The sequence below is a fragment of the Syngnathus acus genome, chromosome 12, assembly GCF_901709675.1.
Source record: "Syngnathus acus chromosome 12, fSynAcu1.2, whole genome shotgun sequence".
Classification (NCBI taxonomy): Eukaryota; Metazoa; Chordata; class Actinopteri; order Syngnathiformes; family Syngnathidae; genus Syngnathus; species Syngnathus acus.
In genome coordinates this window covers 11,175,560-11,192,938 of record NC_051097.1, presented here as the reverse complement: position 1 = coordinate 11,192,938, position 17,379 = coordinate 11,175,560, and the positions used below count along the sequence as shown (strand labels likewise).

The following is a 17,379-nucleotide window of genomic DNA, read 5'->3' as shown; positions in this document are numbered from 1 at the left end:
TAGCATGTAGTAGACAATAGACTGCTTGGATATGAAGTTACCAAAGTACATTTTAATTCATTTATCCTAAAACAAATGCGCTCAATAGGTCAACAAAGCCTATTCTATCCGAAAAAACAATATCCCCACAGTAAAATCTAGTGAAGACTAAAGAATTAGCACCGGAAGTGAAACAGGTGGCCATGCAACGGACTTTTCACTAAATTAGCGTCAACGCAAGCAATTTATTTAAACGGCAAGAATGTTTGACCGGAGTCTTACCCGTTGCCTCTCTTTTTTATTTTTCATGTTTGTAGTTGTATTTAATATTGCACATGAAATTACACACAAGAGTGTAGCGTCCATTTTGCCCGCCCGCCGCTGTCAGCTACTTGATTTTAATCAACTGCACCTGCGACGCACAGCGTTATTAAGAGTTCAGGCAACAGCTGGATGGAGTTTGTTCTTCCGGTTTCTTGGAGCTCTTCGGACATGTTTGTAGTTTTATATCCTGTCACTTGGAGCTCTTCGGACATTTTTGTAGTTTTATATTGACCGAAATCGTCCGACAGCAGATTTGTCAATACGTTTTGACGATATTGTTGGCTATTATATTTTTTTCTGGCGCACTCCCTTACAATGTTTTAATTTTACAATTAATTTATACTGAGCTCACAATTTAATTCAAATGTGTTTTTGGTGCACACTCCCTCTACTGGGAATGTCAAGTTCAGTTTTGTACATGAGCACACAACATAAATGCCACAGCAGACCGACTTCATTGACCAAACCATGTGCACCTTTGTGTCCTGCAGATGAAATTGTTGGTCCTGAGCAGCAGGAGTAGCCTGTCTGTAGGAGCATTTCACACAATTGCCAGTGACTGCTGTCCCACTGGAATGTGAAGATGAAAGTCAAAATGAGGAGAGCAGAGTCTCTGAGCTGCAGCTCAAGTCAGCATATAATAACAAAAGGCGATGGGGAGCAGCCAGCCGCTTTGCTCCAGTATCCGATGATGACACGTGGTCAGGTTGCTCTCCCCAGACACGGATGACGATGAAGAGTACTTTGATAACGTAACGCTTTATAATTTATTATTCTATTGCACTCAAAATACACTTTACAGTCGTGAGCTTGCACGTTTTGATGGCTTCTCATTGCAACAAATGCGTTCAAAAAGACAAGCGAGCTCTGTCTGAGGCCTTCCACAAGGGCCTCGACTCGGAGGACGTGCGGCTGCGGTGCGGGCCGCCTGCGTTCGTCCTTCACGACGTCAGCAAGCGTCACGAGGCGTCTTTGGAAGGTGATGCCGTACGGGTTAAGTTGGATTTGGACCTGAAAGCAGCGTCAGCATTCAGGATGGAATAAGACTTTTTTTTTCTTGACGACAAACGGGCTACACACCTATTGTGGGTCATGTGACTCTTGACGAGGTGCCCTGCTTCCAAGGCCGCCATGAGGGAGAGCTCCCCTGCCAGAACAGTGGCGCAGACCACGCGTGCCAGCTGCCGGGCGTTCTCGCCCGGCTGCTCGGGCCTGCTGCCTTGGACGCCCAGCATCTATGCACAAAACACAAGGTCATTCAGAAAATTCCATTCTTTTTTTTTTCCCCCTGAGTTGTTACGAGTTTGTTACCTGTAGACAGGCCTGCTGCGGCGGCAGGTTGGTGCCCCCGCCGACGGTGCCCAGCTCGATGGAGGGCATGGTGCAGCTGATGTAGAGGTCCTGGCCGTCGGCTCCGGCGGCTTCCATCTGCGTGATGCAGTTGGCGCTGCCGACAGTCTGCGCGGGGTCCTGCCACCAAAACACACCTGAGGACTTCCACTCGACTAACGTCAAGTCATTTGACTTCCTCATGGAATGCCAAAGGGCTTTTGGCGGAATGTGGACTCACCTGCCCGCAGGCAATGAAGATTGCCGCCACGATGTTGGCGGCGTGGGCGTTGAAGCCGCCGACGCTGCCCGCCATGGCCGAGCCCACCAGGTTCTTGTTGACATTGAGCTCCACCAGTGCTGCTGTGTTGCTCTTCAGCACCTCAAAAGCAAAACAAGGAAAAACAACTCCAACAGAATGCAACTTAATTCTTGACAGCTTACTCTTTGTCTTTTTTTCTCCTGTTACCTCGCGAACCACTTTGGCAGGGATGGTGGCTTCGCACACAGCGCACTTGCCGCGCCCCAGGATCCAGTTGATGGCGGCCGACTTCTTGTCGGTGCAAAAGTTGCCGCTGACGGAGAGCACCTCCACGTCGGCGTGCTGCTGCTGCAGTCTGTGCAGAGCCTTCTCGCAGCCCTGCAGACACATTTCATCAAACTCATAAACTCGTTGCAGTCGTAGCCGTAAATCAAATCGTGTCTGGATGTGGGACGATACCTTTGAGAGCATATTCATGCCCATGGCGTCTCCCGTGCGTGCCTCAAAACGGATGTAGAGGTTCCTTCCCGCTAAGCACACCAGCATCTTCTCCAGCCGGGCAAACCTGGTCGGGATAAAAAAAATGTTGTCAGTCCCGCCCGGCGAGCAACTCGACGAGGCGTCAATCGGCCGGCACACCTGCTGGTCCGGTCAAAAGCGTCTTTGATGTCGGCCGAGCCCTCGACGCTCTCCAGCCAGGCTTTGACCTCGGCGGCGCGGCAGGCCGAGGGCAGGCGCACCACGGGACCCCGGGTCATGCTGTCGGACAACACCCGACTGCGGCAGCCACCGCTCAGCTGCAACGGCACCAACTTCAATTGGAGAAGAAAAAAAACCCCGTTTCGCTCATATGATTTGACTTACAGAGAGAGCCCGGCAGCCCCGGTTGGTGCTGGCCACCAGGCAGCCCTCGGTGGTCGCCATGGGAACGTAAAAAAGTTTGTCGTCCAAAGGTAGCGGGCCGGCCACGCCCACCGGCACCGGCACGTAGCCGATGACGTTCTCGCAGCAGGTGCCCATCACCTGCCAAACGGGAAGGCGTCAAGATCTCCACTTGAAATGGACGCAAGCGGAGGGAGGCTCACGCCGCCTTCACCTTGCCGTAGTCGTAGTTCTTGTACGGAAGCAAAGACAAGGCGGTGGGAACGGGAAGCTCGGAGGACAACATCTCCCTCCTGATAGCCACGCCCCTCTCGGGGGTCTCCAGCGCAGCCTCAAGCTTGTAGGCGAGGATGTGACGTGATGCCACCAGGTTGATCACCTCGCTGTCGCTGAGGCAACGGGGCCCTCGCTGAGAACGACGGCAAACGGTTACAAGGTGGCCGTGAAATGAACGCTACAAGAGGCAACTCGCCTGCGGATCGGCGAGGACGTCCAGACAGTCCTCCAACGTGCGCGGGCAAGCTTCAGCTTTGGATGCGTCGCTCGTCTCGGGACGCGGATTGGCCTCCGCTGCGGACAAAGCCCCCCAAAACAACTCGATGAACTGATTAAATCGCGTTCCCTTGAAAATTCTCAAATGGGAGCCAATCACGCTTCTTACAAACATTGTTGCCAATATGTCCTGCATGAGACCCATCAGGAGCTTTGGCTTCCTTCCTGCACACGAGGTTGAAGTCTGGGATTGCAACGGCGGGCGGGTCCGTCCTGCAGCAGCCGTCGGGCGGCGCCAGCCTGCGGGTGGGAGGCGAGCCCGCCGAGGGACTCTTGATGGACAGCGACGACTCGGTCTCGCTCTGCTCGAAGAAGACGTACTTGACGGCCAGCAGCAGGGCCAGGCCCAGCGTGATCACCTGCTCCAGGTCAACCCTGAGGGACGAGAACAGCGGCGGGATTACGATGCGGTTATGGTGGCGCCATTTTCTTCATTCAATTACCCGTTGAGCAGCAGCGGGCGAACGGAGGCGCCGTTCTCCAGCCTCTTAGGCGGGGAGCCGGCCGCCGTCCGGTTGAGGCCGGGACCCTCGGCCGCCAGTCGAGCGTGAGCGTGGACCAGAGCCAGTCCCAGCGACTTGGAAGACAGGTGAGCTTGTTACACTCCGGCCGACGTGTGGCTCCCGCTGCCGCGACTCACCATGATGAGCTTCACCCTCTGCGTGACGGGATTGGGCTTGTTGTGCTCCTCTTCGGCCAGCACGTGGGCAAAGTGGCTCAGCTGCCAAATGGGGCGACCCTCGCGGCTTTCCATCGACAACTGCGAGCACGCCATGGAAAAATAAGTTAGTCTCAGTTTTGATGCTGGCGGCGGGTATTTTCGGCCGGCTTACCTCAAGAACCAACGAGACGCAAGCAGGGAAGAAGGTCATGAAGACAACGTAGTTGGCCAGCACCGACATACAGCCGAAGCAGCACATGATCTCCAGCTGTGGCACACCTGGAGATCGTGCAGCCATACAACATCGATCGTCATCGTCAGCAGAGGCGGCGTGTCCTACCTGACATGGTGCCGATCCCGATGACCAGACACTCCACCAGAGCGTCCAGCGTGAAGGTGGGACCCAAGATGGCCATGCCTTGAGAAATGTTCTCCCTCACCTCCTCCTAAGCACACACGCAAAATGAGCCCACCGGCGTAAAAGCTCCCTTCACGGTGGGCACAGTCACCTGAGAGTTTGAGCTGAGGGCAAACTTGGCAAGCGTGCAGGCTTTGGACAGGTCAATGAGGAGGAGGAAGAAAGGAAGGGCTTCACTGAGCGAGGAAGAGGAGGATGTTTGTGTAAGTCACAGGAAAAACCCATTTGTCCAAATGAGGGTCGGATGTAAGGTTAGAAACGACAAGTGATGTGAAGGACTTACTTGAGGCCTGTCAGCTCTCTGCCAAAAAAGTGGATGACAACCGAGCTAAAAACAAAACTGGAGAACAATGTAAATAAGCCCGCGATACCTGCCGAAGACAAAAACAAATCAATGAAAATAATAATCGACGACAGCACAAATGTCTGTAGCGACGCCGCGATACCGACCCAGAATGTACTTGGAGCCGAGCTGTCGGAGGTTCCTAAACTGGTAGTAGATGTAAATGAGAGCCGCGCAGCGCGTCACAGTCAAGATGACAGTGTCGCTGCTGTGGCTGGCCTGAAAAGGGAACACGTACAATCAGGATTGGACCAGGAACGCCGAAGAGAGCGACCGGCGGCGCGAAAAGCTTCACCGACCTCTCGCTCCACTTTGGGACAGTCGTTCCAGCTGCACACGTGGCTGCTGGTGGCCAAGCCGTTCATGGACATGAGGCAGACGCTGAGCGCCAGGGTACCGATGATCACCTCCCACGGGTGGGCGGCCACCAGTAGGCCATGGTGTCGGAACGGCCGTGCCAACATGCTCTGCAGGTACAAGGGCATGAATGGGTTTATTCCTTCAACTTTAGCTGGAGGCTGTAACTTCCATGCAGCCATCCAGTTCCAAAACTTAAAAAGCCTTTGTACTCTCCACTGCTGTCAAAACAATAATGAGGCAACGTGTGGTGAGATAACGACGACAGACAGCGAGCTAGCGTTCAACGTACAGCTGATAAGTACAAACACTTACACACAAATAAAGACCCCGTCGCCAATGTTGTTCCATTCGGGGCGTCAACAACTTATATACACTGTGACAACGTTCAAGCTAAAGCTAGCGCATTAGCCACCCGTCACGCCTACCCTACTTACGACAGGATGGCCGACAAATAGTTATTTGGTTGATACGCAGAAACATTATGGCGGATCAAAACATACATACGTTTAGAAAAGCTTTCCGGTAGTCAGAGACTTGTTTCCATGATAATGATTCGGTATCACGTCCTTTCCAAGGAAGTTTCGGTTCGCGAGCTTAGCAAAAAAAAAAAATAATGTTGTAATCCGGAAGTGATGACATAGGAAATACGTCACTTGCAAAGGAAGTCGTCGACGCCATTTTGGTACGCGAGGAAAAGGGGTCAACGTTGTCGCTTTAAAATAAGGCATTTAAGAGAAACTCATACAATTGTTTGAAAATTGTCAAATAAAAGTGTTCATTTATACATCGACACAATTTCTGTTTGTATAATATAGTTGTTAAAAAACAAAATTGAAAGGAGTATTGTCATGATACTGCAAGTAATAAAAAGCCTCCAGTTGATGGCAGTGTTGTTATACCATTTATACAGTTATACAGCACAGTACCGTTTAACTTTACTGCACATCACACTCCATATCACAAGAATCGAAAACAGATATTCAAATATGGAACTCCTGCTCTGTGTACGGACCTAAGAGGTTATATGTTCATGTATAGTGCATTTACACGATGATTGTGAAAGGTCGCCTTTGTTTTGTTTATGCAGCAATTTCTCGGAAGGCGATGATGTAGTCGGGGAAGTGGGTGAGGGGCGACATAAACAAACATGTAATTATTAATAATCAAGCATTGCAGTCAATAGGAGAGTGGAGTTGGTGCAACGTTATTTGCAAGTCATGAACGCAAAGAAAAAACAAGATCTACGTCACGCTGATAGAATTAGCCAATCAAATCGTGGCACTGGCACAGTCATATTTGCATGCATGAGCAGCAAATGAGCACGGAAACGTCGCGCGCAGGGAATGCATTATCAGCCAATCAAAACGTAGCGTCAGCACAGTCAGCCAATGAAGATCTGGCGATGGCAAAGTTTTATTTGCATAGATGGATTATAAAACTGTTGGCACTTCCGTCATCGGCATTGGATATTTCTGTTATCTGCAGCAATGCCAGAACCTGCAAAGTCTGCCCCCAAGAAGGGCTCTAAGAAAGCCGTCACAAAGTCCGCCGCCAAGCCTGGCAAGAGGAGGAGGAAGGGAAGAAAGGAAAGCTATGCCATCTACGTGTACAAGGTCCTGAAGCAGGTCCACCCCGACACCGGCATCTCTTCTAAGGCCATGAGCATCATGAACTCGTTCGTGAATGACATTTTTGAGCGCATCGCCTCCGAGGCGTCTCGTCTGGCTCACTACAACAAGCGCTCCACCATCACGTCCAGGGAGATTCAGACCGCGGTACGCCTCCTGCTGCCCGGTGAGCTGGCTAAGCACGCAGTATCCGAGGGTACTAAGGCCGTCACCAAGTACACCAGCTCCAAGTAAACGCGATGCGGCAAAGCTTCAAACCAACGGTTCTTTTAAGAGCCACCCAATTTGCTCTAATGGGTATGCACGATTCCAACTAAAACCCAGACGGCCGGACTCCGAATGTTAAAAATTAATATTGTAGCATGAATAAAAATGTTATGTCCCGTGTACACTAATACTTTATGCTGTGTAATAATTTATTTTAAAGGGGAAAGATTTTGAAATACGCTAAAACTAAAAATGGACTTCTCTGCAATCATGGGGCTGTTCTAAGGTCTACATTTGATCCCGTGTTCAAAGACGACGCTACTAATTTAATTGTATACTACACAAACTGCTCTTTTGAGAGCCACCACCTCATTCAAAGAGCAATATTCGTCCGTGTGATACAAAAATCTCATAACGTTAATGATTTAATGTGACTGCAGTACAAAGGCATACCAGCAGACAATTTGAACACAATCTAGATTGGCTACAAAATATTTTGGTATTAACACAATCTAGATTTTGGTAACGCCTTAAAATATATACCTTTTCATTGTGAGAGCAATGGAATAGCCAGTCCATCTACAACGGCACGTGGATGCACATCAATCACTGCTTTTTATTCGCCATCGTTGTTCGTAAGGGTGTCTACGTTCACTTTAAGACTGACAAAATAGAAATGGTGACGTCATTAATCTCTTTCGGGAGGGAGGGGTGCGGTTAGTTGTGTTCGGTACTGATTGGTTCAATTCGTCCAATAGAGAGGCAGCCTTTTGACGCGGGCTCATCTTAAAACTCACCAATCAGCGCTCTCTCGCCTGGATAAAATCCGCAGCTCGCCAGGTTTGAGGCATTCACGTTACGAGGATAACGGAGTGTGTCAGTAAAAATGGCAAGAACGAAGCAGACAGCTCGTAAATCTACCGGAGGTAAGGCTCCTAGGAAGCAGCTGGCTACTAAGGCAGCCCGCAAAAGTGCCCCTGCCACCGGCGGTGTCAAGAAACCTCATCGCTACAGGCCCGGTACCGTGGCCCTTCGCGAAATCCGCCGCTACCAGAAATCGACCGAGCTGCTGATCCGAAAACTGCCCTTCCAGCGCCTGGTGAGGGAGATCGCCCAGGACTTCAAAACCGACCTGCGTTTCCAGAGCTCAGCCGTCATGGCTCTGCAAGAGTCTAGTGAGGCTTATCTGGTCGGCCTCTTTGAGGACACCAACTTGTGCGCCATTCACGCTAAGCGGGTAACCATCATGCCCAAAGACATCCAGCTGGCCCGCAGGATCCGTGGCGAGAGAGCTTAAGCATCATCAACACAACCACAACGGCTCTTTTAAGGGCCACCACATCAGCAACTAAAAGTATCATTCCTCCATCATGTCAGACGAAATAACTAATACAAAAACATCTATAATTGCACACAATGCATTTGGTTAAAATAAATGACATTACACACCTGTAATTTAATCCCAAATTTGAGTCAAAGCCTCTATCGAACAAAATGTATCTTCTAGATCTGGTTTGAACATTAGGCAAAGAAACAGCTCCCCAAAATTGATGCGGTATCAAGTTTGATTGGTATACAGGTGTTTTTTTTGTTTCACTATTACCCACCCACCTTAAATCCTACAGAATCACATTTGAAGTTAGCTATGTAATTTGATTCATTTTTAAAAGTCAAATTTTCATTGACTCAAAAATGGCACGCACTTCATGTAATTCAATGCTTTGGCAGCTCACACTTCAAACAAAGAATATTGTCTTGACAGTGGAAAAAGCAGCTCACGGGCTTCAGAACAATGGCAACCGTTGCTTGTTGCTGATTGGACAACACTTTCCCCGCATACGCCAGCCAATCAAATCGCAGCAGCTTTAAGTATAAGTACGCCGCTCCACTGAAACTCCGATATTCTTTCTTCACAAACAGCAAGCAACATTCAAGATGTCTGGGCGCGGAAAATCAGGCAAGGCTAGAGCAAAGGCCAAGACACGCTCCTCCCGTGCCGGGCTTCAGTTCCCGGTGGGTCGTGTCCACAGGCTGCTCCGCAAGGGCAACTATGCGCAGCGCGTCGGGGCCGGCGCTCCCGTCTACCTGGCGGCTGTGCTCGAGTACTTGACTGCTGAAATTCTGGAGTTGGCTGGCAACGCCGCTCGTGACAACAAGAAGACCAGAATTATTCCCCGCCACTTGCAGCTCGCCGTCCGCAACGACGAGGAGCTCAACAAACTGCTCGGCGGCGTCACTATCGCTCAGGGCGGAGTGTTGCCCAACATTCAAGCTGTGCTCCTGCCCAAGAAGACTGAGAAGGCCGGCAAAGCCAAGTAAACTTAGCCACAAGCTAATCATCACAAAAGGCTCTTTTAAGAGCCACACAAATGTCCGAAAAGGGTACATTTCCATTTTGAGTAATCTTACCGTCTGCAATATTATTAGATTCAGATAGGAGTAGTGTTTCAGAGCATTTTTCAAACTGTAAATAATACAAGGTTACGCTGGGTCGGCTACTACAAGTACACGTGCAGCAGATACAGAAAGGGCTAGAAAAGCGGTGCCAGATAAGGAACAGAATGCACAAGCACTGCACACCATACACACTGCCATCACTTTTGCGTATGTAAATAAATAGTTCATTTTTAATTTTCCTATTCTGTATGAATGTCATATCTTGCCTCATAAATGCCACAATTAATGTTTTTTGACCTTTCAGTCTATTGTGACTACGCCTGAGTTCTAAAGGTTAGGGTTATGAGACTGACAAACCTAATAAAATATTTAACAGAACAAACTATAGACGATAAAAGACATCATGGATCCACTGAATCCATTGAAAGCGTCATATAGCAGGCCGCCATTTCCTTTAGCCAATCAAAGTGTGGCGCTAGAACAGAATCATTTGCATCAGAGCCCCTATAAGGTCTCTGGCTCGGCCACAGACCAGACACACAGACCCCAACAACCAATCTTGACTTACAATGCCTGAGCCTACGAAGCCTGCGCCCAAGAAGGGCTCTAAGAAGGCCGTCACCAAAGGTGCTGGCAAGCCTGGTACCAAGAAGAGAAGGAAGGGAAGGAAGGAGAGCTATGCCATCTACGTGTATAAGGTCTTGAAGCAGGTCCACCCCGACACCGGCATCTCCTCCAAAGCCATGAGCATCATGAACTCGTTCGTCAACGACATCTTCGAGCGTATCGCCTCCGAGGCCTCCCGCCTGGCGCACTACAACAAGCGCTCCACCATCTCTTCCAGGGAGATTCAGACTGCTGTGCGCCTCCTGCTCCCGGGTGAGCTGGCCAAGCACGCCGTGTCCGAGGGCACCAAGGCCGTTACCAAGTACACCAGCTCCAAGTAAACTCGAAGCGGCAAAGCTTCAAACCAACGGTTCTTTTAAGAGCCACCCACATTTCTCCCAAAGAGTAACTTCTACAACTTAAACCAAACTTGAGCTGTAAAATATACAAAGTCGACTGAAACAATTCGACCTATAAAATGCAATGCCAAATTTCTAAAGCAATGAAGCGTTCAATGGAAATTGTCAATCTCTATGCACGTTTTGTAGTTAACTCAATTGTTGAAATAGACGGAAGAAACATTGACGCTTTGAAAACATTGTGTAAAATGGATCTTGAATAAAAACATTTTTACTGATTCATGTCTGTATTTCATGTCTAGATCGCCAACAAGACAAGTCTTGCCTGCTAACAAGGAATTGTTTTATACCGATATAAATAAAAACGCTTTGTCTCGAAGTCTTCAAATAAAAAATCTTATATCGCTACAGTTTTTCGCTTTTGTGTCGTCTACATTCGCTCTTTTAGACCACACGAGGTTTGTCCAAGTGGAGTTGCCGTACAACTTGCGTGGAAGCTGTACGTCACCCGTCAACAGTTAGCCTACCGACACGCTCAAAAATGATACTTTCCTAATTAAAACCTGACGTACTTAAGCCTGGACGAAGTAAATCCATCATTACATTTTTAAAGAATGGAATATTCTTTCAAATATTCTTATTAGGTTAAACTCTTGGTGTTCCTCAAAGCTTCTCGGCCTTGGTTAGCTTAGTTTAGCATCGCTGAGCTTGCTAACAAAGGAGACGAGTTTGTTCAACGAATCCACTCAAAGATCAGGTTTGAACGTCGAAAGAGAATGCGCGCAAAACAAACAGTAAAGTGCGAAGAGGAATGTTGTGGAACAAAAGAAGAGATCGCGCGACAATGTCAAGTGCTGGAGGCGGATTGCAAGAGGCCTCCACTTGTGCTACACGGAGCAGGTTTGCTCACTTCTGATCCAACTTACGGCATTCGCAAAACAAATACATTTCAATTCACCCCAATGACAATGTTGTTTTTGCATTTGTTTTTATCTTCCTTTGACTTGTCTTATGTCCTGTAGACATCAGTGAAAAAGATCCTGGTCCCAAACAGCAGAAGATGGAGTTTGCTGACATTAAAGAGGAGAAACCTTCAGAGCCCATTCAAGTCAAAACAGAGGAGCAGCCGCAGGGACCACACATTAAAGAAGAAGAGGATTTCACAGAGTTGCCCGTGACCGGTGTCCATTTAAAGACTGAAGATGAAGGTCACTACGGGGAGGAGAATGTAGGGACCAAGCCTCCAAGCAGCAGCTCAAATCAACAAATAAAAACAGAAGCCGATGGCAACCACTGTGGCGGGTCAGAAGCAGACAGCCTGTTAGCTCCGCTATCAGATAGCGACGACATCGAGTCGGACTCCCCTGACACTGATGATGAAGAGCATGATATGAGCCACAACAAACGCTGGAAGTGTTCTCAGTGTGGGAAAACGTTTGTCTACAAGTCTCTTTGGAAAATTCATATGATTGTCCACACTGGAGAAAAACCTTTTACTTGCTCAGTTTGTGGTAGGAAATTCTCTCAAAAGGGAAGCTTAAGAAGACACACATTAACACACACGGGAAAGAAAACTTTTGCCTGCTCACTTTGCGGTCAACAATTCTCTCAAAAAGGAAACTTGAGAAGACACACAATAACACACACGGGAGAGAAAACGTTTTCCTGCTCAGTTTGTGGTCTACGATTCTTTTATAAACACACATTGACCAATCACGCAAGAACGCACACTGGTGAGAAAGCCTTTGCCTGCTCAGTGTGCGGCCGAAAATTCTTTCAAAAGGTGCACTTAATTTCACACACAAGAACACACACGGGAGAAAAGCCTTTTGCGTGCGCATTCTGCAATCTGCGCTTCTCTGTCAAAGGAAATTTACGAATACACACAAGAATACACACTGGGGAAAAACCTTTTTCGTGTTCAGTGTGTGGTCAGAGGTTCTCTGAGAGCCGCGTTTTGACAACACACATGAGAACACACACCGGAGAGAAACCTTTTGCCTGCTTGGATTGTGGCAAATGTTTCTCCACAAAGGCAAACTTAAAAACACACACAAGAACACACACTGGTGAGAAACCATTTGCCTGCTTAGTTTGCGGGCAAAGATTCTGTGAGAGGCGCACTTTAACCACACACACGAGAACACACACTGGAGAGAGACCATTCGCCTGCTCGATATGTGGCAAAAGATTTTCTTCACGGAGATACTTTCAAGCACACATGAGAACGCACACTGGTGAGAGACCTTTTGCCTGCTCAGTCTGCGGTCAACGTTTTGCTCACCAAGGCAACTTAAATCGTCACACAAAATCGCACAGTGGAGAGAAACCTTACACCTGCTCAGTGTGTGGCAAAGGATTCCCTAGAAAAGAAACATTTACGGCACACACAAAAACACACACTACCTGTTCAGTTTGTGGTCAAAGTTTCTCTCGTAAAGATCAGGTAAAAAGACATATTTGTGCTGGTGAAAGTCGCAGAGATCTATGAAGCGCAAAATAAAAAGAGACGTCTGCCATTTTAAGAGTCGTTTCAATGACCTGAAATAATTTACTTGTATTTTATCTGCTTGCATTCTGTGTGCTCGTGCTAAAGAACTTAGAGTCTTAAAAGTGTCAATGTGATCCTCAATAAAATACAATTTTCCAGACATTTATTCGGAACGTCATCAAGCTTCCTATGAAAAGGTCAGATGTCAACTACGCTGAGTAGTTAAGGTGAAAATTGACATCTAGTGTTTTGTTTGCTGCTCTGGCAGTCTTCCCTGTGAGAATGGCGACACCGAGTGGACAATAAGTATACTACAACGCACATACTGCATGTACTGTACACATGATACTACTAATGAATTGGCGTATTTGAAAGCTTTTAAAAAATAATATAACTACCACACACGTCAATTAAAATATTCTACACTGTGAGTTCAAGAAAGGACCACTGCCAAGAAGAACAATAAAGTCGCCACTGCACTTTTAATAATAATGATTCAAACCTCCCCTCATGTTTTTATACAACACGCTGGAATATTTCTATATTACGTTAACCATATACAAGAAAGTCATTTAAAGTTATCGCTAAAGTTTGAAACTCAATATCAGTCAAAAGAAGGAAACTTGGCAAGAACGCGCTTGGTTCTATTTGAATTGAGCCTTCTCGGTTACCGTAGGCACGCCATTTGTTATAGCTGTCGCAACTTGCGCTCACTGCTCGCACTTGATTAAATAATACTTCTCCGCCTTGTGTAGCAAACCACGAAGCCTGGATACACTGCGTGGCCCGCTACCATACTGGAGCAAAACATCCCCCATCCGATGCGTGTGCGTTTAAACTCTCGTCCGTGCACGTTCACGATTCTCGGCCCTGGCTTAATTTAGCATAGCCTAGCTAGGGGCTAACAAAGAAGATGCGTCGGCTGCCAACTGCCTGCAAAGCAAAGATCAAGCGTGAGCATCAAGTGCTGCGCTAATCGTGTGAAAATGTCTGCACGCGCGACAGTAAAGGAACTTGGTGAGAAAAAGCAGAGAAACGAGTCACAACGTCAACTTCTGACGGACGCTGCTTTCAAGAAGCCTGGAGGTGGGTCACACGGAGCAGATTTGCCTACTTTTCATTTTCTTTACTGTACTCTTCAAATTACAGTACGGTACTTTCCGCCCTTAACGTGTTTATATTTAAGTGGATACGTTTGACATAATATGCATATCTATATATTTAAAAGAATTGTTTCATTCTTTAAATACATTTGATCATATTGAAAGACAATCGTATGTATTTCAGTACGTGGCCAAAGACAGTGGAAAGGCGTTTTTATGACATTGAATACAGATGTCGGGTATATGTAGCCAACATTTGCTGCATAACATGAAACCAAAATTAGCAATATTTTACCTTTGCGTTTGGGCGACCGTGAGAGCCTCCTTCCAGTTCAGCTGGCAGGAATCGCCACGGACTTGGGTTGAGTTCAAACTTGTTGGGCTCGGAGCCTTTCCTTGGCTCACCATCATCAATTAAATGCAGGGCCTGTAGAAAACAAGATCATCCGAGTAACGCACGTGTTCACAATTCAACAATTCCTCCTCAATTAAATAACATGATTTCAATATAAATAGCAATGCAACCGGACCCATACAAACTGGAGGGGCAGCTAATGCTAAATCGTGAACAACTCCGCTTTTCAGTCGTTGCAGTCGGCTCTGCAAGGTTAACAAGTAAGCATTGAAGTCATCAGATTGTCGCGCGATATTTTGGAAGAAAAGCGCACGAAACCCACCTCGGGCAGCAAACAAACATTTCCCCTCTCGCGTGCCCTGACAACTTCCGCCTACCCGCACGCATGCCAATTTGATTGGCTCTCAGCAGACACATGACCGAGGCGCTCAGAATTTCAAAGATGATTAAAGAGGCGAGAGCATTCACATCTACGAAATGTTTAGCTTTCCGCGTTGCATGAGTTTGTATTCTGCGGTTATTAGGATTCAGATTAAGATTTTTTTTTTTTCTGGCACAAAAACACCCCAACAAATTGCTTGTGCACTCCGTTCTGGCTGAACAATTCATAACATTCAAATTGACATTGAAATGTGGTAGAATTGAATAGTTCTGACCAAGTTGAGGCGTTTCTTCCTGCGCCCCGTGCTAATGCTTATTGCAATGTTGTCTTGTGTCCCGCAGAGATCAATGAAAGCCGTCTTGGTCCCGAGCGGCAGGCGCCAGAGCAACTTGACTTTCAAGACGTGGAGCAGATGCAGCTTCCCCACATCAAGGAGGAGGAGGAAGAGCAGGACGATGATATTATCGAGTTGCTATTGACGGGAGTCCCATTCAAAAGTGAAGACGAAGATCAATTTGAGGAGAATAAAGGGGCGGAGCCTCTAAGCAGCAGGAACTCAAGTCAACACATGACAAGAGAAGGCGACGGCGACCACTGTGAAGAACTGCAAGCGGACAGCCTGTTAGCTCCAATGTCAGATAGCGACGACACGTCTCACTCTCCTAACACTGATGATGAGCAAGACATGACATGTCATGCCGACAACAAACGCTGGAAATGTTCTCAGTGTGGGAAATTATTTGTGTACAAGTCCCTTTTGAAAACCCACATGATATCCCATACTGGAGAGAAACCTTTTGTCTGCTCAGATTGCGGTAAAAGATTCTCTCATAAAGGACACTTGAGAACTCATGCGAAAACACACACTGGTGAGAAACCTTTCGCTTGCTCAGTTTGTGGTCAAAGATTTTCTCAGAATGGAAACCTAAGGACACACATAAGAAAACACACGGGAGAGAAGCCTTTTGGCTGCTCACTTTGCGGCCAAAGCTTCTCTACACAGGTGAGCTTAAAAACACACACAAGAACACACACTGGTGAGAAACCGTTTGCTTGCTTACTCTGTGATCAAAGATTCTCTGAAAGGGCAAACTTGAGATCGCACACACGAACGCACACAGGAGAGAAACCTTTTGCCTGCGCAATATGCGGTCAGGGATTCTCTCAGAAGGGAAGTCTAACTATACACACGAGAATCCATACTGGTGAGAAACCTTTTGCCTGCTCTATTTGTGATCAAAGATTCTCTGAAAAGGGAACCTTGATCAAACACACGAGAACACATAGTGGAGAGAAACCTTTTGCGTGCTCACTTTGTGGTCAGCGTTTCTCTCAGAAGGGAAACTTAAAAGTCCACACGAGAACCCACACTGGTGAAAGATTTTCGAAGAATAAACGGAAAGGGTGTGCCGACGAGTGAACAATGGAGCCTGCAATGGAAATAAAGAATCACAGCAACATGATTCTACTGTGCTTTCTATTTGGTGTAAAACAAGACATTGACACATTTTGTGCGTGTTCACTTGGTCAAGACTTCTGCCTTATTTCTAGTAACCCTCATTTGAAATTTAATGCATAGTTTAAAATCCTAATAACAAACCACATATGTAATTTGAAACCCCACCCCTTTGAATTTAAAAGCTGACTCCAGTTTAAGCAAGTTAATAAATCTTACATCGCCTGTCAGTAAAGCGAAAGCTGTGTGCACTACCGTTTATGTCCACTAGACGTCGCTGTTTCTCCACGCATTGCTTGTGATTGAAGCGCACACAAAGGTCACGTAGGACAACAAAATCTTATGAACTCAAAACGCCACAAGCAATTATACCTTTCTCTGTTCATCCAATGTCCAGCCTATCCATTTAAGCTCCGCTGATCACGTGGCCCAGAATAGATAGCCTGTAAAAACAAAACAAAAACTTCCTCTTTAGACATGACATTTCAAACTCTGATAGTCAGACCATAGTATAATAATAAAAGTAGACTCGCTGAATGCTAACATATAATGCAAAATGCCATGAGTTGGCTAGCAAAAATCATGAACCTTTGCTTTACCACACACAGAGGCAGCAACACACACAAACAGAGCACACAAATACTCAAAAGCACGCCTTCTTGGAAACTATTTTTGGCGGTTTGTCAAAAAGTGTCCCAAGTGAACCTTTCTCCAAAAGTCAAAGCCTTCCTGTTATCATCTGACGCGCACACGTCCCCCTCATCCCTCACTCCAACCTCTCGCGGCCTCTATCCTTCTCGTCAACCTTGAAGAGGCGGCCGATAAATGCGAGCGTCCGCCCGCTCGCCCGCCTGGATACGGTCAACGCTGAGATCTGTGTAGCGCGTTCATGTGCCTCAGATAAACCTTGGGTGATGACACCTTTAGTGATACCATGCAGAGTGGGACACATACAAATCCGCTACAGGAGAGAATATACCTGTGAGTATTTTTGGATTTCACATTACACCTTAGCATGGAGCTTTGTGGTCACGTTGTGTCTGCGCACAAGCATGAGAATGTTAATGAATGACGCGTTGCTCATTGGCTAATAGGATTCCCCTTCATTGCTCTCTCCCTCCCCAGGCGGTAAACAGAGTTGGAGGGAGGAAAAACACGTACGTGTGTGTGTGTTGGTGTGTGCGTTTGTTGGGGGAGGAGAAGTGAGGGCGCAGTGATTTATAACATCAACTCTTGCCCGTGCCTTCTCTCCCGTAGCAGGGCCGCAAACACATCCATTACAAAA

The 17,379-nt window shown here is 47.2% G+C and overlaps 7 protein-coding genes across 11 annotated transcripts; 6 read left to right on the top strand and 1 right to left on the bottom strand.

Moving 5' to 3' along the window:
* Positions 1-1,051: 1,051 nt before the first annotated feature.
* On the bottom strand, positions 1,052-14,574 carry LOC119131059 (3-hydroxy-3-methylglutaryl-coenzyme A reductase-like). 4 transcript variants are annotated; one of them, XM_037265151.1, is made up of 21 exons: positions 14,432-14,574; positions 14,197-14,328; positions 5,050-5,217; positions 4,858-4,969; positions 4,691-4,778; positions 4,499-4,583; positions 4,330-4,435; positions 4,162-4,268; positions 3,969-4,088; positions 3,772-3,905; positions 3,406-3,703; positions 3,249-3,353; positions 2,991-3,185; positions 2,759-2,917; positions 2,534-2,691; positions 2,354-2,459; positions 2,102-2,272; positions 1,874-2,014; positions 1,615-1,773; positions 1,384-1,538; positions 1,052-1,314 (listed from the first exon to the last, which is right to left on the bottom strand). In XM_037265151.1, exons 3-21 carry the CDS (start codon positions 5,212-5,214, stop codon positions 1,263-1,265), a joined length of 2,616 nt encoding a protein of 871 aa, XP_037121046.1. In that variant the 5' UTR covers positions 5,215-5,217; positions 14,197-14,328; positions 14,432-14,574; the 3' UTR covers positions 1,052-1,262. The 4 variants fall into 4 exon arrangements, with proteins under 4 accessions (XP_037121046.1, XP_037121049.1, XP_037121045.1 ...); XM_037265154.1 differs by lacking the exon at positions 14,432-14,574 and having other exon boundaries at positions 14,197-14,333; XM_037265150.1 differs by lacking the exons at positions 14,197-14,328; positions 14,432-14,574 and adding an exon at positions 5,615-5,740.
* LOC119131105 (histone H2B-like) lies at positions 6,567-7,127 on the top strand. The gene has a single exon (XM_037265256.1). It carries the CDS (start codon positions 6,598-6,600, stop codon positions 6,970-6,972), a length of 375 nt encoding a protein of 124 aa, XP_037121151.1. The 5' UTR covers positions 6,567-6,597; the 3' UTR covers positions 6,973-7,127.
* On the top strand, positions 7,540-8,375 carry LOC119131101 (histone H3-like). The gene has a single exon (XM_037265252.1). The coding sequence runs from the start codon at positions 7,832-7,834 to the stop codon at positions 8,240-8,242; it is 411 nt and encodes a 136-aa protein (XP_037121147.1). The 5' UTR covers positions 7,540-7,831; the 3' UTR covers positions 8,243-8,375.
* LOC119131102 (histone H2A-like) lies at positions 8,850-9,400 on the top strand. Its single transcript, XM_037265253.1, has one exon. It carries the CDS (start codon positions 8,881-8,883, stop codon positions 9,262-9,264), a length of 384 nt encoding a protein of 127 aa, XP_037121148.1. The 5' UTR covers positions 8,850-8,880; the 3' UTR covers positions 9,265-9,400.
* LOC119131103 (histone H2B 1/2-like) lies at positions 9,887-10,446 on the top strand. Its single transcript, XM_037265254.1, has one exon. The coding sequence runs from the start codon at positions 9,912-9,914 to the stop codon at positions 10,287-10,289; it is 378 nt and encodes a 125-aa protein (XP_037121149.1). The 5' UTR covers positions 9,887-9,911; the 3' UTR covers positions 10,290-10,446.
* LOC119131071 (gastrula zinc finger protein XlCGF57.1-like) lies at positions 10,782-12,958 on the top strand. Its single transcript, XM_037265200.1, has 2 exons — positions 10,782-11,207; positions 11,330-12,958. The coding sequence occupies exons 1-2, from the start codon at positions 11,084-11,086 to the stop codon at positions 12,796-12,798; spliced, it is 1,593 nt and encodes a 530-aa protein (XP_037121095.1). The 5' UTR covers positions 10,782-11,083; the 3' UTR covers positions 12,799-12,958.
* LOC119131078 (zinc finger protein 239-like) lies at positions 13,431-16,101 on the top strand. 2 transcript variants are annotated; one of them, XM_037265217.1, is made up of 2 exons: positions 13,431-13,808; positions 14,973-16,101. In XM_037265217.1, exons 1-2 carry the CDS (start codon positions 13,785-13,787, stop codon positions 16,056-16,058), a joined length of 1,110 nt encoding a protein of 369 aa, XP_037121112.1. In that variant the 5' UTR covers positions 13,431-13,784; the 3' UTR covers positions 16,059-16,101. The 2 variants fall into 2 exon arrangements, with proteins under 2 accessions (XP_037121112.1, XP_037121111.1); XM_037265216.1 differs by having other exon boundaries at positions 13,431-13,884; positions 14,980-16,101.
* The last annotated feature ends 1,278 nt before the right edge of the window (positions 16,102-17,379 follow it).

Excerpts from the sequence above, each read along its gene's own strand:
- LOC119131071 (XM_037265200.1), top strand. The coding sequence starts at position 11,084 with ATGCGCGCAAAACAAACAGTAAAGTGCGAAGAGGAATGTTGTGGAACA. Across the intron at positions 11,208-11,329 it reads ACTTGTGCTACACGGAGCAG|ACATCAGTGAAAAAGATCCT; the intron begins GTTTGCTCACTT and ends TATGTCCTGTAG.
- LOC119131103 (XM_037265254.1), top strand. The coding sequence starts at position 9,912 with ATGCCTGAGCCTACGAAGCCTGCGCCCAAGAAGGGCTCTAAGAAGGCC.
- LOC119131105 (XM_037265256.1), top strand. The coding sequence starts at position 6,598 with ATGCCAGAACCTGCAAAGTCTGCCCCCAAGAAGGGCTCTAAGAAAGCC.
- LOC119131102 (XM_037265253.1), top strand. The coding sequence starts at position 8,881 with ATGTCTGGGCGCGGAAAATCAGGCAAGGCTAGAGCAAAGGCCAAGACA.
- LOC119131078 (XM_037265216.1), top strand. The coding sequence starts at position 13,785 with ATGTCTGCACGCGCGACAGTAAAGGAACTTGGTGAGAAAAAGCAGAGA. Across the intron at positions 13,885-14,979 it reads TGCTTTCAAGAAGCCTGGAG|AGATCAATGAAAGCCGTCTT; the intron begins GTGGGTCACACG and ends TGTGTCCCGCAG.
- LOC119131059 (XM_037265151.1), bottom strand. The coding sequence starts at position 5,214 with ATGTTGGCACGGCCGTTCCGACACCATGGCCTACTGGTGGCCGCCCAC. Across the intron at positions 3,186-3,248 it reads ACGTCCTCGCCGATCCGCAG|CGAGGGCCCCGTTGCCTCAG; the intron begins GCGAGTTGCCTC and ends CGTCGTTCTCAG. Across the intron at positions 1,539-1,614 it reads CGCAGCAGGCCTGTCTACAG|ATGCTGGGCGTCCAAGGCAG; the intron begins GTAACAAACTCG and ends TTTTGTGCATAG.
- LOC119131101 (XM_037265252.1), top strand. The coding sequence starts at position 7,832 with ATGGCAAGAACGAAGCAGACAGCTCGTAAATCTACCGGAGGTAAGGCT.